General features: G+C 49.3%; 1 protein-coding gene across 1 annotated transcript; it reads right to left on the bottom strand.

Moving 5' to 3' along the window:
* Nucleotides 1–1,642: 1,642 nt before the first annotated feature.
* On the bottom strand, nt 1,643–16,453 carry UTP4 (UTP4 small subunit processome component). The gene is made up of 16 exons (XM_083626259.1): nt 16,185–16,453; nt 15,374–15,565; nt 13,786–13,870; nt 12,910–12,999; nt 11,883–12,097; nt 10,984–11,155; nt 9,984–10,075; nt 9,711–9,807; nt 9,421–9,485; nt 8,557–8,679; nt 7,672–7,831; nt 7,382–7,488; nt 7,045–7,140; nt 5,646–5,831; nt 4,185–4,292; nt 1,643–2,908 (listed from the first exon to the last, which is right to left on the bottom strand). Exons 1-16 carry the CDS (start codon nt 16,344–16,346, stop codon nt 2,792–2,794), a joined length of 2,067 nt encoding a protein of 688 aa, XP_083482385.1. The 5' UTR covers nt 16,347–16,453; the 3' UTR covers nt 1,643–2,791.
* Between the last annotated feature and the right edge of the window lie 22 nt (nt 16,454–16,475).

The following is a 16,475-nucleotide window of genomic DNA, read 5'->3' as shown; positions in this document are numbered from 1 at the left end:
CAGTCACACTTATCTGAAGTCTCTCAGCCCCACTCACCTCACAGAGTGTTTGTTGTGGGGGAGGAAGGGAAAGGAGAATGTTAGCCGCTTTGAGACTCCTTCGGGTAGTGATAAAGCGGGATATCAAATCCAAACTCTTCTTCTTCTCTACTGGAACACTAAGCAGGGCTGAAGTTTAGGCCGGCTTCCCACATCCTCGTGCCTTCAGATTTATGGGACTACAACTCCCATCAGCCCTAGCCAGTGGTAGACCCAAACATCTGGAGGGCACCAGGTTGGGGAATCCTGACCTGCTCTGCTCCCTCCAGGGACTTGTTAAATCCCCAGTGGGAGCTGCTCCACATGGGCACAAGTCTTTTGTCAGGTTGTATTTCCTTCAGAGCAATTTCAACTTGCATCACCCCCGTTTCGCTTGAGGAAAAGGCAGCCTGGATTAAAAGAGGATTTTGCAGGCTTATTACACAGGCCCAATAATGCAGGCCTGCAGCTAAGATTTCTAGCAGGTTGAGACAGACGGATTTGGTTCAACTGCAGCCCCAAGTGCTTGGCGTTAATTTGGCTGTAGGTTCCCACGAAGGGAGCGAAGCCCTCGCGTGGCCCAGAGTCCTTCTTGATGTCGAGGCTTTGCCGCTGATCCTTGGGCTGTGGAAGGCTATTTTTGACATGAGCAGACGTAATCAGCAGTGATCCCGGACTCCTGAGGACATCTCTGTTACGGAATAAACTCTTTGCGGCTCCAGCACCTTGGGGACAGGAAGGGATGTCCGTTGCAGGAATAGCCAAATCTTCTGCCTTGCCCGAGTTAAGCTAAGCAGCCTGCCTCCACCTGCTCCTTCGAGTCTGGGTGGAACAAACAGTGCCAAGTCTTAAGTCAGAACACAACTTCGGCATGAGGCAGAGCTCTGTAGGGGGCCCAGTGTTCAACTGTCGAATATACATTCAATATTGGCACCTGCACCTGGAATATTTGAAGAAAGCAAATAACCCTGGACCTGCTGAGATAACAAGGCATGGCTTCCAAACAGTGTAAAAGCCACACAATGTCTCTTGTTAAGCAAAATGGCTATCTCAGTGAAGATTTAGACTTTACATGGTCCAGTCTGGGCTTAAGGCCCACCCTCTGCCACAGCATTGGGTAAGTTGTACTCTCAAAGCTTCAAGTCCCCCATCTATAAAATGGGAACAATACCAACTTGTTTCAAAAGGGCTTTCATCGGGAGAGTCAAGCACAACAGACCATAAATGATTTTGTAAATTTGTTACAGGAGCTGCTCTAATAGACCTTTGTATTGGCCTCATTTTTATTTATTAACTAGGCCTTCCCCCCATTATTTGAAACCCCCCCACATATTTGTGAACGTATGGAATTGTCTTTATTTAAAATAATAATTTATGAATTGTAATGTTCTTGTGTTAAGAGAACAAACAATTCAGTATCTAATAAGCATGGTTTGTTTTCTTCAAAATGGCCACTGGATTTAAAAACAAACAAACAGGCTCAATCTATGCAATAAATCTATACAACAATAACTACAGTGCCATGACTACAAGACCGTCGTCTGGCACCCAGAAAAGAACATGAAGGAAAACAGGCGAGGGAGGAAAGCTCACAGCTGGAAGAGAGACGGCACTCGAGTCAGGCCCATCTTCAGTCAGATTTATTTTGATCATTTCAATTACAGCGAAGGACACAGCAGGCTATCAGTCCAACAGCTTCACCCAGCAGCATAACGCTACTCTTTCCTCACCCCCACCCTGAAACTCAAAACATATCATTTCAGCCCTGTAGCCACTTCCTTCTCACCCCCTCAGGAATTCTGGAAACCTAGGACCATCACCATCCCCACTTCAGGGGAAACACAGACGTCAAGGTCAGGCAAAGCATTGTTCTTCCCCACTGGCTGGACTCATGGTTTCTGCTTGATGGGGCTGAAACCAGTTTGCCTAGTCTGGGTGAGTAGTAGAATTTGCTGCCACCATAGCCATTTAGAGGAGCAGAGACAGGCACATGGTAGACCGAGACTGGGGAGGACACCTGCAAGAACACTCGCTCTAATACATGCTCAGCCTGTGCAGCAGCCAAGAAATGGAGTGAAAAAAGTTAGCAAGTCCCCCATTTCAAATCTTGCCACGGCGGTGCTAGACTGGCCTCCTCTGTCTCACCTTCAGCGATACTGACCCACCTTCCAAGGGGCATTGTGTAACGTGGTTGAAGCACTTTGAACACTCAAAAGCCCTGTACAAATGCCAAGTACTCTCTTATTATTAAAAAGGGACAAACAAAGGCACCGGCAGACGAGTCTCTTCCATAGCAGCCTGGCCCCTTCTGCTGACTTCCACCCATTCAGGTTCAAAGCTACTTGTGGAGTCTTTGCTGGTATCTTGGAGGTTAATCATTGACTGAGAAGAACATTCATTCCAGCCTAGATCCCAAGGTCAAAGCCAACTTCGTCAGCCTGATAACGCTGCGGAGGAAAGGAGCGAGCTCAAGGGCCCAGAGGAGGGGAGGAGGAAGGAGGCATGGGAGTTGGCCGGGTTCCCAAGACCTGCTGGTTGTCTCTCCAGTCATTCACTTGCTTTGGATCAGAAGGGAGGAGGAGGAGGAGGAGGAGGAGGAGGAGGAGGAGGAGGAGGAGGAGAGGGGATGCTTTCAGCCCACCTGAGCTGTTGCTTCCCTGGACTATCGCAGTTGGGAGGGCAACACTGCCGCCTTGCAGGTTTTCGCTCTTTTCCTGCTTGACAGTCCTTGCATGGAACAGCCACAGCCATGGCAGGGCTGGGACAGGTGCCTTTACGTGCCAAACTTCTTTAGATAGACAGGCGGGGGCAGCTGCGCCTTGATGTCTGCCAGAGACCGCTCCACCACCACCAGGCAATTCTTATCCAGCAGGTCCACAAACAGCAACGGCTGCCAGGGGGAAGAAGAAAGGAGGAGAGTTAGAATAAGCAGAGGTTGGCAGTTGGCAGCCTTTGGACAGAATGGGTTCAAGATAGGGTGTCATCTTATGCCCAACACATGTTGCCTGTGGACATGCAATTATTTTCATGCTACAAAATATCAGCTGCCCAGATAGGCCAGCAGCAAAAGCCCTTCTCACAGCCATTCCAGGACACTCGCATCAATACCTAAAGAGAGCCCTGTTGAATCAGACCAAGGGAAGCCATCTACTCTGGCATCCTATAGCCTACAGCGGTCAATCAAATGCCTCTCAGCTTCTCTGTTGATACTCCCTGGTGTTAAGCAACAAGCTGCCTCTGAACAGGAAGGATGGTGCTTTTAGTAGCCACTGGGAGACTTCTCCCCCTTGTGTTGGAGATAGAGTCTTGCCACACTCACCCTTTTTGCCTCTGCCACCCTTGTTCAATAAATCAAAAGCAGTGGGCTTATGATGCCTGTTGTTTCTGGCATTTATTGCTCTCTCATTGTGCTCAGTGTAATGTGGGACTGACACACCCCTCCTTGTGCCGTGTGGCTACTTGGGATTTGAAAAATAGGCCGGCAGGCTTAACAGCAGCCCTGCTTCTTATGGGACACCTGGATTTTCTAGCAACAGAGGAAACAGCTCTGCGGCCTTGGCAATGAAGCTGTACTTCCCTGCCACAGATGCACCTCTCTCTGGCCCAGAGGCACCAGCTTCATTGCCAAGCCAACCGGAGCATGGCTTGGAGTAGTGATGGCCCCAACGTGCCTGGCTTTAAAAGAGAAGTAGGCAAATTCATGGAAGAGAATAAGGCTATGTTCTCCGTCCACTGTCAGAGGCAATATCCTTCTGAATAATGCCTGCTGCTGGGAACCACAAGGGGAGAGGGCTGCTGTTACACTCAGGTCCTGCTTTTGGGCTTCCCTTTGGAGCAACTAGTTGGCCGCTGTGAGAACAGGACAATGGGCTAAATGGTCTCCTTTGGTCTGGTCCAGCAGGGCTGTTTTGAGGCTCAAAGCACTCTGCTTCTGGTCAGGCCAGGGTTAGCCTTCAACCATGCCAGCACCCTGGTCAGGGCATTGCTGGAACTCCCCAAACATTTCTCCATGGATTTGTAAAACCCACTTTCAGAGTCCTCTCAGCCAGCTCCAGACCTGATGGCAGCTCCCTGCATCCCTGAACCATGCACTGCGTTGGGGGGGGGTGTTTCGTTTTGCCTCTCCTGGGTCCAGTGGGGTGGGGTGCAGATGCACAAAGACGAACCTGGTATTTTCTGCAGAACTTGAAGGGCCTGGAGCCACAGGGAGCAACCTTGGAGAACTGTGCATGGGACTGCTGGTCATTCAAGAAGGCAGAGTCATCAGGCTGCGACTGGAGAGAGAAAAGGCAATGTTACTGAGGGCACAGGGAAGCTGTGGTTGTCAGCTTCACAGATGTTTCAGATCATATCCCGTTTCACAAAGCTGTGGAGAACAAGCAGTGCAGCTAATTTGCCTCGGAGCTGTGTTGCACTCTCTGCCAGGACAAAAATGACCCTGCTAAGTCCCCCTGCTGGAAGCAGCCTCCAGGTCTACCTATTGTATTATGAGCTGGAGCAATCTGTAATCATCTCCAGACTCCCGGAGCCTTTCTTAGACATGTCAGCCAGCTTTGCGCCCCCACCTCCCCCCAAACTTCCATGATTGTAACCTACAGAAGTCTCCCTACCAGGACAAAATGGATGTGCCATCACTGACCCAGAGGTGATGTTTGAACCTGCGATGGTCCCTTATTCTAACTGATGGTCCACCTGTCTATTATGATTGGCAGCAGCTCTCCAGGGTCTTGGGCATACAGAATCATAAAAGTTGGAAGGGAGCTCAAAAGGTCATCGTCCAACCCTCTGAGGATGCAGGAAAGCCATGCCCTTGGCATCCTTGACAGGTTTCCATCCAGCCTCTGCATAAAAACCTGTAATGAAGGAGAGCCTGCTACCTCCCTGCTGGTTCCAAACAGCTCTAACTGGGTGGTATTCAACTCATGAGCAGACATACCTAGATTAGTCATGTCCATTAACTTAGTGTACCTATGAGTAGGACTAGTGTTTTAATACCACCCACTGCTAGGATGCCCTTCCTAACATTTAGCTGAAAGAACATCAACACCATACCCTTCAAGCACATTTAAACCATTTGGCTTCCCCCCTCCCCAAGAATCCTGGGAACTGTAGTTTGTGAAGATTGCTGGGAATTGTTGGTCTGCGAGCAGAAAATTAAAAATATTTGCGGGAAGCCATGTATGGTGTGGATGTGACCTAATCCTCTTCCTTGACATTTGAACCCATTGGTTTGATGGATCACCTACTCTCAATGGAAAATCTTCCCCACTCTACACCAGCCCTTCCCAGCGCTTTCCTCAAAGGACTTTCTCCAGGCCCCTCGCCACTTTCACCACTCTCCTCTGTCACATTCCATCTTTCTGTAGCAAATTGTGGTGTCCAAGAATGGGACACGGCGACTCCAGGTGAGGCCCGACCAAAGCAAGACCGCTCAGTACCTGCCACCTGATCCTCTTGTAATGCAAAGCACGTGCTCTGCCACTGAGCTTTTGGGCATTCCTCACCCTGGTACCCTTGCAGACAAGTCTAGGAATGGGCTGGATGTGACCAGTGGCTCAGACAACAGCAGGAGCTGTGCACCCTTGTGTGGCAAACTGCCAATGGTCTGGTGCTGGAACCTTCCTCACCGTGGACCTATCCAGGATGCAGAACATGAATGTGTCATGCAGCAGAATGTGGGAGGCCTGCTGGGGGCTGAAGGCAATGTGGGTGATGGGTGTCTCCCGCTTCTGCCAATGCTTGGGCAGCCCGAGCTTCTGTATCTTCCGGCTCCAGGGGGTGTATTCTTTGTTGGTGATGCTGAACTCAAACATCTGGGAAAGAGGAAGACAAACAACAGAGGGCTGGAGCAGCAGCTCTGTTAAGCAGGGGCTCAGCCCCATAAAGCACGACATCAGGCTTCACCAGTTGGTGCCTTGTAGAGATTTTGGGGTACAACCCCCATCCGCCCCAGCCAGCATGGCCACAAGATGCTGGAGCTGCTGGGAGCCCAGCTGTGCTGCCTTGGGCTGATGGGAACTGTAGTTTAAAACTTCTGGTTGGCAAAGGTTACTCTAGAGATGGATCATAGAAAAAACAAAAGTGAATCGCCCCCGCCACCTCCGGGATGCCAAATTTTGGACTTCCCTGGAATAGAAACACCCTGGCCTGTAGCTCGCCTTCAATCATAATAGCAAAGAACTGCTTTTTGTTGCAGAACTGCAAATAATATTGATCTAGACACACTTAATCCGGCTTCCCACCCAGATACAGCACCAAAACTACCTTGGTCACTCTGGTGGATGATCAGAAGAGAGGCTTTCGAGGGGGCAGTCAGTGAGAGGGCTTTCCCCGTAGTGGCTCCCAGGCTGTGGAATGCCCTCCCCTCTGGGGCTTGTCTCTGTGCACTGCATGCTTTTAATTGATTAGTTAGGACACATCACTTGACCCAGGTGGCCTTTGGCTGAGTAGACGTCTTCCCTCCTCCTGCATCACTATGTGCTGCAGTTCTATGCTGACTTCTGTTATTTTGTCATCACTGTTTTGTGGTTCTATTTTATTGTTATAATGGCAAGCTGCATTTGTTTTTAATTGTGAACTTAAAAGAGCCTGACTGCTGGATCAGGCCAAAGGGGCCCCACCTAGTCCAGCATCCTGTTCTCACAGCAACCAAACAGATGCCCCAAAGGGAAGCCCCCAAGCAGCACCTGCCTGTAATATTTCTCTAAGCCGCTCTGGGACCCTTGAAGGGTGGGCTACACACACAAGTAATAAGCAAAGAGCAAAGTAACCTCTCCAGTGGAAACAAGACATTTCACCTGCCTTGGATCCAGAACTTACACCGCTGGCGGTCCCTACACTTGTACCAGGGAAATGATTCCCAGGTTCTTCCCACCACTATCCTCCTTGTGAGCAATTGGGACTGACTGCAATAGCGGGGGCAAAACTCTTCTGCACACAGATGAAGCAAACTCCTCCCCCCCCCCCCCGGGATTCTCTGTGTGCCTAGTGAGGCTTGGGAGGTGAAGTTGGCTGTGAAGATCTTACCTGCTGATCTGAGTGGACGATCACAACATTATTAGTCACTGGGTGAATGGCCAAAGCAGTCACCGGGCAATCATATGCAGGCACCGTGCAATGAGGCTGGACAAGAGAGAGAGACAGTGGGGTTCACCAAGCCTTCCTCCCACCCAGGTGGCCCAGGCTGCCCCCTTCCCTTCATCTGGGGCCATATCATTGCACAGCAGGAGCCCAGAAGGCTCTCATAACTCTCAATCACCCTCATGGCGAGGATGCAGCAAAGAATCCTGATGAACCTGCTTCACTTTTTCAGACCAAGCAGTTTCATCCTCTCACCACTGCAGGCAGGTTCTGCTTGGCTCACCTTGGCATCTTCCAAGTTGTAGATGGTGACTGCCCGATCACCACTAGCTGCAGCTAACCACTGGCCGTTGGCACTAACCGCCAGCAGGTATGCAGCTTCCGACGTCTCTGCAGGGATGCATGAGGAAAGTGGCTTTCAAAAGTTTTAAATGCATGTGTATTAATATGTGTATCTATAGACATTTTTTTTTTTACCCTGGCTTCACTTTAAAATATCACTTCAAAAGCCACTCATCTGCCCTAATCCCAGTGCTGGTAAGTATGTCCTGCTCTCCAAAAAGCCAATCTTACCTGAGCTGGGGCGGAGGATGTGCAGGTGTTTGCAGACTCCTGACTGCAAGAGCTTGAGGATATGCACAGAACCTTGGTCCGCTGCCACAAAGAGCCTGGTGGAGTCCTCAGAGAAAAGGAGGTGGTGGGCTGAGCGAATCCCCTTTGGAATCTTAGCAACCTTTGGGAAGGCAAGGGTTAAGGATCAGTGTGGCCAGCTCGACACTGAGGCCCCACCTCACCCTCTCCCAACCCCCTTTCCCCCAAGGAGGCTCACTTGGAGAAGTCTAGAAAAGCGTTTCCTGTTCCTTCCATCAACTTATAAGAATAAGTTACAAAATCTTAAAAGAACATAATAATTTTATCATTTAATCTGATTTTTACTTTTTTGGGGATTGGATCCATGTAAACTGCTTAGAGACTATTATACTTAAGCTGTATCTAAATTGCTGAAATGAAATAAGTAACTAAGAGTCCTAGAGCTGGATCAGTCCACCTAGTCCGGCCTCCTGTTCTCTCAGGGGCCAATCAAAGGGAAGAAGACCACAAGCAGGACCAAGTGCAACATCCCTTGCTCATAATCCCCAGCAACGTGCCTTCAAAGGTAGACTGCCTCCAATACTTGGGGGGGGGTCATGTGCACAGTCATCATTGCTAGTGGCCATTCATAGCCTTATCCTACACTGATCTGACTGATCCCCCTTTGAAACCATGGAAGTTATTGGCCATTACTACATCCTGCAGCAGCCGACTCCATCATCTACCTATGCCCTGTGTGAAGAAGTTCTTCCTTTTGTCTTTCCAGAATCTCCCAACATTCAGCTTTCCCGGATGACCTCTTGCTCCAGCATGCCCCAGACCAAAACACCCAGGCCAGAGTCTCCACCCTGCAGAATTCTCACTCACCCTCTTGATAGCAATATGGTCGCTGCTGAGCTGGACCTGGTGCAGATAGAACCTGGAAGTTGTGGAGTAGGCAATCCAGGAGCCACAGGGTGAGACGCAGCTGCTGGCAATGTGCTCAGGGTCCTAGGAAGGAATCCAGATAAAGGAAAAACTGAGCTAGGTTCCTCCAAAAAGATACAGGGGACTAAGAGAAATGAAACGGTGGGACTTGCTACCTCTGGAGACTCAGCAAAATCAACATGTTGCAAGATTGCCTTGAGTTGGCTTGGGAACAACTACAGTTAAGAAGATGTAGGGGAACCATAGCAAGCAGAAAAGCAGAGGGGGAAGCACCAGGGTCAGCTGAACAGGCAAGAGACAGTCTCTTGTGCTCCCTGAAATACGATGTTTATTTAGTTCAACGTGTTTCAGAGTTGAAACTCCTTCACCAGGAGCTGTGAATGCTTGTAAATTCCTTGATCCTTAAAGAAACAAAAACTTACTCTGTACAGTATGCCTGAACTAAAAGCAGTTTCAAACTATGATGCTGTAAGATGTTTACTTTATTTCTGTATCCAGAAAGTCTTGTAGATTTTTTGAAGCTCTTTTCAGTTCAGGTGTCCAGAATAAGTCTCTTTAAGGTTCAAGGAATTTACAAGCATTTGCAGGCTCAACTCTGAAATGCATTGAGCTAAATAAACATCTTATTTCAGGGAGCACAAGAGACTGTCTCCTCTTTGTTCTAATGCTAAAAAAAACCCCATAGCCTGCTTTTGCACAAAACTGTATCTGGAGATATTTCCTGCACAATTCATGCCCACAGGGCATGTTGAGAATCTGAAGCATCCACAATCAAGAGGGGACAATAAATCATGGCTCCCTCACCTTGGCCTTGAGCTGGAGAAGGTGTTCTGGGGGACAGGAGACAGGCAGGACTTCACCAGCCTTTCCTGGAACAAGAACCAAGAGCATCTTTACACATCAAGTCTCTCTAGGATGTCCTAATATGTGAGGGGACTGCCAAGCTTCCCAGCAGCCCAAAGCTCTTGCTGCACCTGCTGGAAAGGGCAGCCTGGAGCTCAACACAGGCCCAGGTGACCAAGGGACATGTCTCCTCTAGGGGCACCTCAAACACACCAGATAATTAAGGCTCTGAAAGCAACATTTGCTCTCACCTGCTGTGTTGGTGGCTCCAAGTCGCCAAAGCTCCAGATGTTTTGGGTATTGGAAGAGGAGGAGGCGGGCTATCCGGGCACAGGAGACAAGGCACCTCTGCAAGAGGGAAAAGAAGTGGCAGGTGAGAAGTGGGGTGGGGGAGCAGAGTTTGCATGGCTTGCCCCTGAGTCCTTCTAGTGCACAGGACCACTGCAGGAAGGAAGAAGCTATGAGAAGCCATCTGTGAGAAGAGAAGGCATTGCTAGATAGCAGGCGCCAATCCCACTACTCACGTGAGGGAAGGTGATTCTCTGGAGGGTAGATTCATGAGACTTGGGATCCAAATTCTCCATGAATTGTCGGATCACAAGTTCCCCGTCCAGACCTAAATGAGAAGGGAAAAAGCCAGGGTGGTATAGTGGTTACAAATCCCCACTCGGCCATAAAGATCGCTGGGTGGCCTTCAGTCAGTCACTATCTCTTAGCCTAACCTACCTCACAGGGTTGTTGTGAGGATTAAATGAGAAGGAGAACCAGATGCACCACCTTGAGCAACTTGGGAGCAAAAACTGGATATAAATTAAATAAATAAATAAATGGGGATGCAAATCAGGTCAAGATGCAACAGATCACAGCACCCTCTATAGGCGGTACGTGCACACATCAGATCAGACTACTGGTTCTCCTAGACCAGTCGTTTTCAACCTTCTCAGACCAAGAACCTGCTTTTAACCCAAATATGTTTTGGGGACCAATTCCTTAATCTTTTGCCATATACAGTCATACCTCGGGATGAATACAATTCAGCTTAAATATTTTCAGGTTGCGCTCCGCGGTTACCCGAAAGTAACGGAGCGTGTTACTTCCGGGTTTCACTGCTTGTGCATGCACAGACACTCAAAATGACGTCACGTGCATGCACGGTGAAATGCGACCCGCGCACGCGCACCTTACGTTCGCTTCAGGATGTGAACGGGGCTCCGGAATGGATCCTGTTCGCATCCAGAGGTACCACTGTATTTGCATAGTCGAAGTGCTCGTGTTGTGACCCACCTTGGATCAGACAGTGACCCATTAGTTGAAGACCAGTGACTTGGACCAATGTTGTCTACTTTGACTTGGTCTCAGGAGGCAGAGGGAGGCCTTTCCCATCACCTCCTACCTACGTGGTCCTTTTTAAATGGGCATCTGGGGATGGAACCCATGAACTTCTGTATGCAAAGCAGGTACTTTACCACAAAGCAATCAAACACACACACACACACACACACACAAGATTGCAGTGAACTCTACCTCCAGAGATGAATGTTGTTGCAAGATGTGCTACTGTCCGCACATCATGGGTGTGGTGCTTAAAGGGCCTTGTTCGCACCCACTGGAGCTCAGCACTGTCTAGCTTAACCGGTAGCAGCTGGAACTGATATACCATCCCCTCCGAAGTGCCAACCAAAATACTGTCTTCTGCCTGTGGAGAAAGTTGGGCAAGCTAAAGGTTTGCAGGGAGGAAGTATTAATGGCAGAGAACAGGTTGATGCAGAACCTCATGCAATGAAAATAAGTGAACTGACGCACACTGAAGTCACATTACACAGACCAAGGGCTGCCATGTTGGCTCAGACCATAGATCCATCAAGCTCAGCCTCCTGGCCACCAACACTGGTCAGCTGGATGTCCCAGTCAAGCTCAGATTCAGCACAGAACAATGTCATTTCCCTGAATGGCCACATATACACACTCAGGTTTTTAGAGGCTCTGGATAACACACAAAGTGCTTTTATCTGCCACAAAGTCTTGATTTAAATGAATTTCTGATAGCTAGCATCATATCATCACAGGGCCAAGAGTTCAAGAGCAACCTGCGCCAACCTGGGACCCTCCAGATCTGGTGGACTACGGCTCCCATCAGCGCCACGGGTGGTAAAGGCTGCTTGGGAATATGCTTCCCTCCAATGAGGACTCTGCTTACACAGTCCCCTAGGACAGCTGTCTATCTCCCCCTTAGGAGTAAGAAAGTTTGCCTTGGGTTGCAACTTTCCAAATCTTGGACTGTTGTTATTCTGCAGTTCAATTTCACACTCCCCCTGTTCTGCCACATAAGTGACTCCTGCTTTCCTTTCTGCTTTTCAAGCTCAAGCAAACGCTGCCACCCTCCCCCGCCCCCAGTGCTGCTCTGCCTTTAACATGCAACTTACCTCAGACCCAGCCAGGCAAAGCACGGCTGACTTGCTGACAGGGTGGCTCCACAGCAGCGTCCCCATCTCCGAGTCCCAGAACTGCACCTTCCCAGCAGAGTCCGCGCTGACAATTGTGCCATCCGAAAGGAAGAGTATGTCCCACACTACCACAGGCAACCGCTTGCGGGACCCTTTGAAGCACCGGTCCACGAGGATCCGCTGGACAGCATGGCCTGCAAAGGAGGCACCAGGCTCGCTCAGGGTCTGCTTAGCCTCAGCTGCCAACAGTCACCCCAAACCAAACAGGCCTTTACAAGGCGTTAAGGAAAGCCCCTTTGCTCAAATGCTTACAGGGCGCTATGGGGAGGGTCACCAACATGGCACCAGTGGGTGCACCTCTGCCTACCCAGGGTTCCTCCTCCTGCTGAAATGAGGACTGAAAGAAGCACCCTGTTGTAGCCAACAGAAGAGGTGTGAGGAAACTCTGGCCCTCCAGATGTTGCAGAAGTATATCTCCCATCACCCCCGGCAACTGGCCATGCTAGCTGGGGCTGATGGGAGTTGTAGCTCAGCCACATCTGGGAGGCTAAAGGTTCTCCACACCTGCAACAGAATATGCTACAGCATGTATATGATGCCTGCAAGAGTTTCTGCAGTATGCAAATATGCCCACAGGCCCCCAAAGGCTGGCAAACCCTGCTCTCCAGGCAGAGCAGAGGCTCTTTCCCATAATGGGCCATCAAAGTGGAGGTGCCAGGAATTGAACCTAACATCTTTGGATTGCAAAACATGTGCTCTTTCACTGAATTATGGGTCCCTCTCTAATGGAAGGGAGTTCACCAGCTTTGGGCAAGGCAGCCAGTATTGCCCTCTCCTTGCCACTGAACCTGGGTGTATGGAAGGGACACAGTCAAGAGGGTGCAGTCCTTGATTCTTAATGGCCGCCACAGACCAGAATCATGAAGGTGAAGCTTGTTTGGACGAGCTGATGACACACACCATATTCCTGGCCCCAGCATAAAACATGCCTAACTCCAGAACTTACCTGATTTGACATCAAAGACGCGGATGATGTTAGTGGAGCCAGCTACGATCTTGGTCCCTGATGGATGCCAGGAAAGGGACAGGGTGCGTCCTGTAAGGTAAGGTGGGGCAGAAGAGGAGAGTCTCAGTTATAAGACGTACCAAGACTCAAACTCATTTTGGGGGTGGGGGCAGGTAGGTGAGGCTCAGAGGAACATGCAAATACAAGAAGCTGCCTTATACCAAACCAGACCACTGGTCTTTATAGGTCCTTGCTATCCAAAATGACAGGCAGAGGCTCTCCAATATTTCAGACATTCCCAACCCTTCCTGGGGATGCCAGGAGCTGAACTTGGGACCCTGTGCATTCAAAGCATGCGCTCTACCACTGAGCCAAGTGCTCTCCTTGCATCCTGAAGGAGCTTTCCTCTGCAAGCAACAAGAAATCAGGTTCCCTACCCCTCCTGCAAGGGATGCGGGTGGCGCTGTGGGTTAAACCACAGAGACTAGGACTTGCCAATCAAAAGGTCGGTGGTTCGAATCCCCGCGGCGGAGTGAGCTCCTGTTGCTCGGTCCCTGCTCCTGCCAACCTAGCAGTTCGAAAGCACGTCAAAGTGCAAGCAGATAAATAGGTACCGCTCTGGCGGGAAGGTAAACGGCGTTTCCATGTGCTGCTCTGGTTCTCCAGAAGTGGCTTAGTCCTGCTGGCCACATGACCCGGAAGCTGTACGCCAGCTCCCTCGGCCAGTAAAGTGAGATGAGCGCCTCAACTCCAGAGTCAGTCACGACTGGACCGAATGGTCAAGAGTCCCTTTACCTTTACCCCTCCTGCACATGGACTCAGAGCTCATCCTGTTGGTCATCATGACCCCCACATGCACCCCCACCCACAACCAACCTTTCTGTCGGTCCAGCTGCCTCTCAAACTCGATTCTATCTGATAAGATGTTGAAGAGCTTAATGGTTCCATCATCACAGCCAAGCTGCAAGAACAAGAGAGAGGGTCAGTAGCCTGTTCAGAATCCTGTCTGGTAGACAGCCAAGAGTCCAGGGCTTTGCCCAATAATTTGAGCTCTGACTGACCAAACTACACAAGATTATCAATAACACAAACACAGAAACAGATGCCAAGCTGGTGCTGGAGAAGCACCTTACTACTCACAAGGAAAGAATTTAAGCCTCAGGAAGCAGGACACTGAGTGGAGAAGAGAATGAAATGCAGAAAATTGAAGAGCTGGAGGGAGCTTTATAAGCTGTTTAATCCAAACCCCTGATTGATGTTTGAAATCCAGAGAGCAGGAGCACCCCCTAGAGAGAGATGGCTGTCTAGCCCCTGTTGGAAGACACCCGAGACAAGGGAGTGCCCACCCCTGCAGGTAATTGATCCAATTGTCAAACTGCACTAACTGTCAATAAGCTTCTCCTAATGTGCATGTGAAATAAACCCTCCTGTCAAAGTGTATATACCAAAATTACTAGTTATTACAGATATCAAATGATGTATAGTAAAGTGCATTGCTTAGATTGGTGACCAAAAGTAAAAGGTATTTTGTATTAATAACAATTAGAATTTATAGGAATTTATAGGAAAGGGAGGCAGGGGAGGTGAAAAATTAAAATATGTACTTAATGCACACCAGACTGTGCTGTTAATTAGTTGTACCATATGCCTCATTATTTGTGTAATCAATAAAGTCATACCATACTGATAAAAAATTGTGCTTCTTTTGGCCTCTTGCTACTTCAATTTTTTGTGTCAATTTTTCCAATAATACTGTTTGTTAAATTGCATTATACAATTGGTCCATAGTTAATAATTGCAATGATTTTCATGTCCTGGCAATAGTTGTTCTTGCAGCAGTTAATGGATGTGTTATGAGTTCTTTGTTTCTAATTTGCAAAATATTGTGACTATACAAGCTAAGTACACCCAGTCCTGGGGTGATGTGGACTGTTTGCCTTGCAATAAAATATATTTATTTAAATACATTTCCCCAGAATTCCCCCCACCCCCAGTAATCCATTCTATTAACATCATTTGAGGTTTTATCACTGCCTTCTGAGAAGCCAGCTAGCTTTCTGGTTTTGCATCATCTATAGATGTGGTATAATATTCCTTATTGAAATATACAAAAAAAAAATTGTCCAGTACCACCTTAGAAACCAGCTAAGTTTGTTCTTGGTATAAGCTTTCGTGTGCATGCATACTTCTTCAGATACACTTCTTCAGATACTTCACATGCACACGAAAGCTTATACCAAGAACAAACTTAGTTGGTCTCTAAAGTGCTACTGGACAATTTTTTTTATTTTTTAATATATTTTGACTGCATCAGACCAACACGGCTACTTACCTGGATCTACACCCCTTATTGTTCTAAATCATCAGGTGCTATTCCCTCCTCTAAGGGATGTTCTCTTGCTAGCACAAGACTTCATTACCACATTTTCAAGCTGCCCCTCTCTGGGATACTAGGGGGACCTACCGCCAATTGAGTCCCAGTTGGATCAGCCACCATGCTCCAGATAGGACCTCCAAAAGCATCCAACGAATATTTGACATTCAGCTTCTCCAAGTTGTATTCAACAATTTCCCCACTGAGACCTGCACCAAAGAGCCGGTCTCCTGCTGCCCAGCAGAGCGCCTCTGGGATCCTCGTATCGTGGCCAGCAATGCCCTGGAGAGATAAGTCATACGTAAGGGGAAGGTGCAGGACCCCTAAACCAAGAGGCAATCCTGAACAGTTTTCTGGTTTAAGGAAAGGTGTTTCTTGTAGGCTTTGGGTGTCAATGGCCTCCTTTTAACACACATACACAAATTTTAGCTGGGAGGAATCACACAAAGGATGAACCTGTGCTGGGCTCAGACTGGAGAACTTTGCAGCCAGAAACCCCAAACACTGATATACCTCCTGATTACAGAAGTAAAGTACAGAGAGGCTTGGTGAGTCACCTGTGCCACCCACCCTCTTGCCCCAAAGAATGCCCAGCAAATAGCTGTTTAGCCAGGGTATCCCCCAGGGAAACAATTCTTTGGGGCTCCAATTCCCAGCCTCAGCGGAGCCAAAGGGCTCTCTGTCACTGTGAGCTCAGCTGTGTCTGGATAAGCTAGTATTACTTCACGGGGGAAAGAACTAGCTTGTGGAACTCAAGGCCACAAGATCTGGGGTCAGACAATGGCTAAGATGCCATTAAAACCTCACAGAGGTGGAGACCTGTCAAATAGGTGCCAGGTGGAGCCCTCACGTGCACGGGCAGTCTACCCCTGAATGCCAACCACTGGGGAGCCAGAGTCACCTTCTCCTGGAACATGTTGGCCTGCAGGTCGTAGATCTCGAGGGAGCCGTCGAGGCGGCCCACGGCCAGGCGGTGGTGAGAAGGGCGGGACGCAGCCACGCACCGGATCCCGGACGGCACAAAGGCGAAGAGCCGTGCGCGGTGCACCTCGAACTCGACCATGGCGGGCAGGGAATAGCACCGCTCGAGCGTCCGGAGAGCGCGGAGACAGAGCGAAGCGAGGCCGGTTTCCACGTGCGCGCCGCCCCTCTAAGCCCGGAAGCGGAAGTCATCTAGGGGCGAGGGGAGGGA

This window comes from Podarcis filfolensis (assembly GCF_964270895.1).
Source record: "Podarcis filfolensis genome assembly, chromosome: 8".
Taxonomy (NCBI): Eukaryota; Metazoa; Chordata; class Lepidosauria; order Squamata; family Lacertidae; genus Podarcis; species Podarcis filfolensis.
This window is presented reverse-complemented; position numbering and strand designations above follow the sequence as displayed.

Excerpts from the sequence above, each read along its gene's own strand:
- UTP4 (XM_083626259.1), bottom strand. The coding sequence starts at position 16,346 with ATGGTCGAGTTCGAGGTGCACCGCGCACGGCTCTTCGCCTTTGTGCCG. Across the intron at positions 13,871-15,373 it reads CAACTGGGACTCAATTGGCG|CTTGGCTGTGATGATGGAAC; the intron begins GTAGGTCCCCCT and ends TTGTTCTTGCAG. Across the intron at positions 8,680-9,420 it reads TTCTCCAGCTCAAGGCCAAG|GACCCTGAGCACATTGCCAG; the intron begins GTGAGGGAGCCA and ends ATTCCTTCCTAG.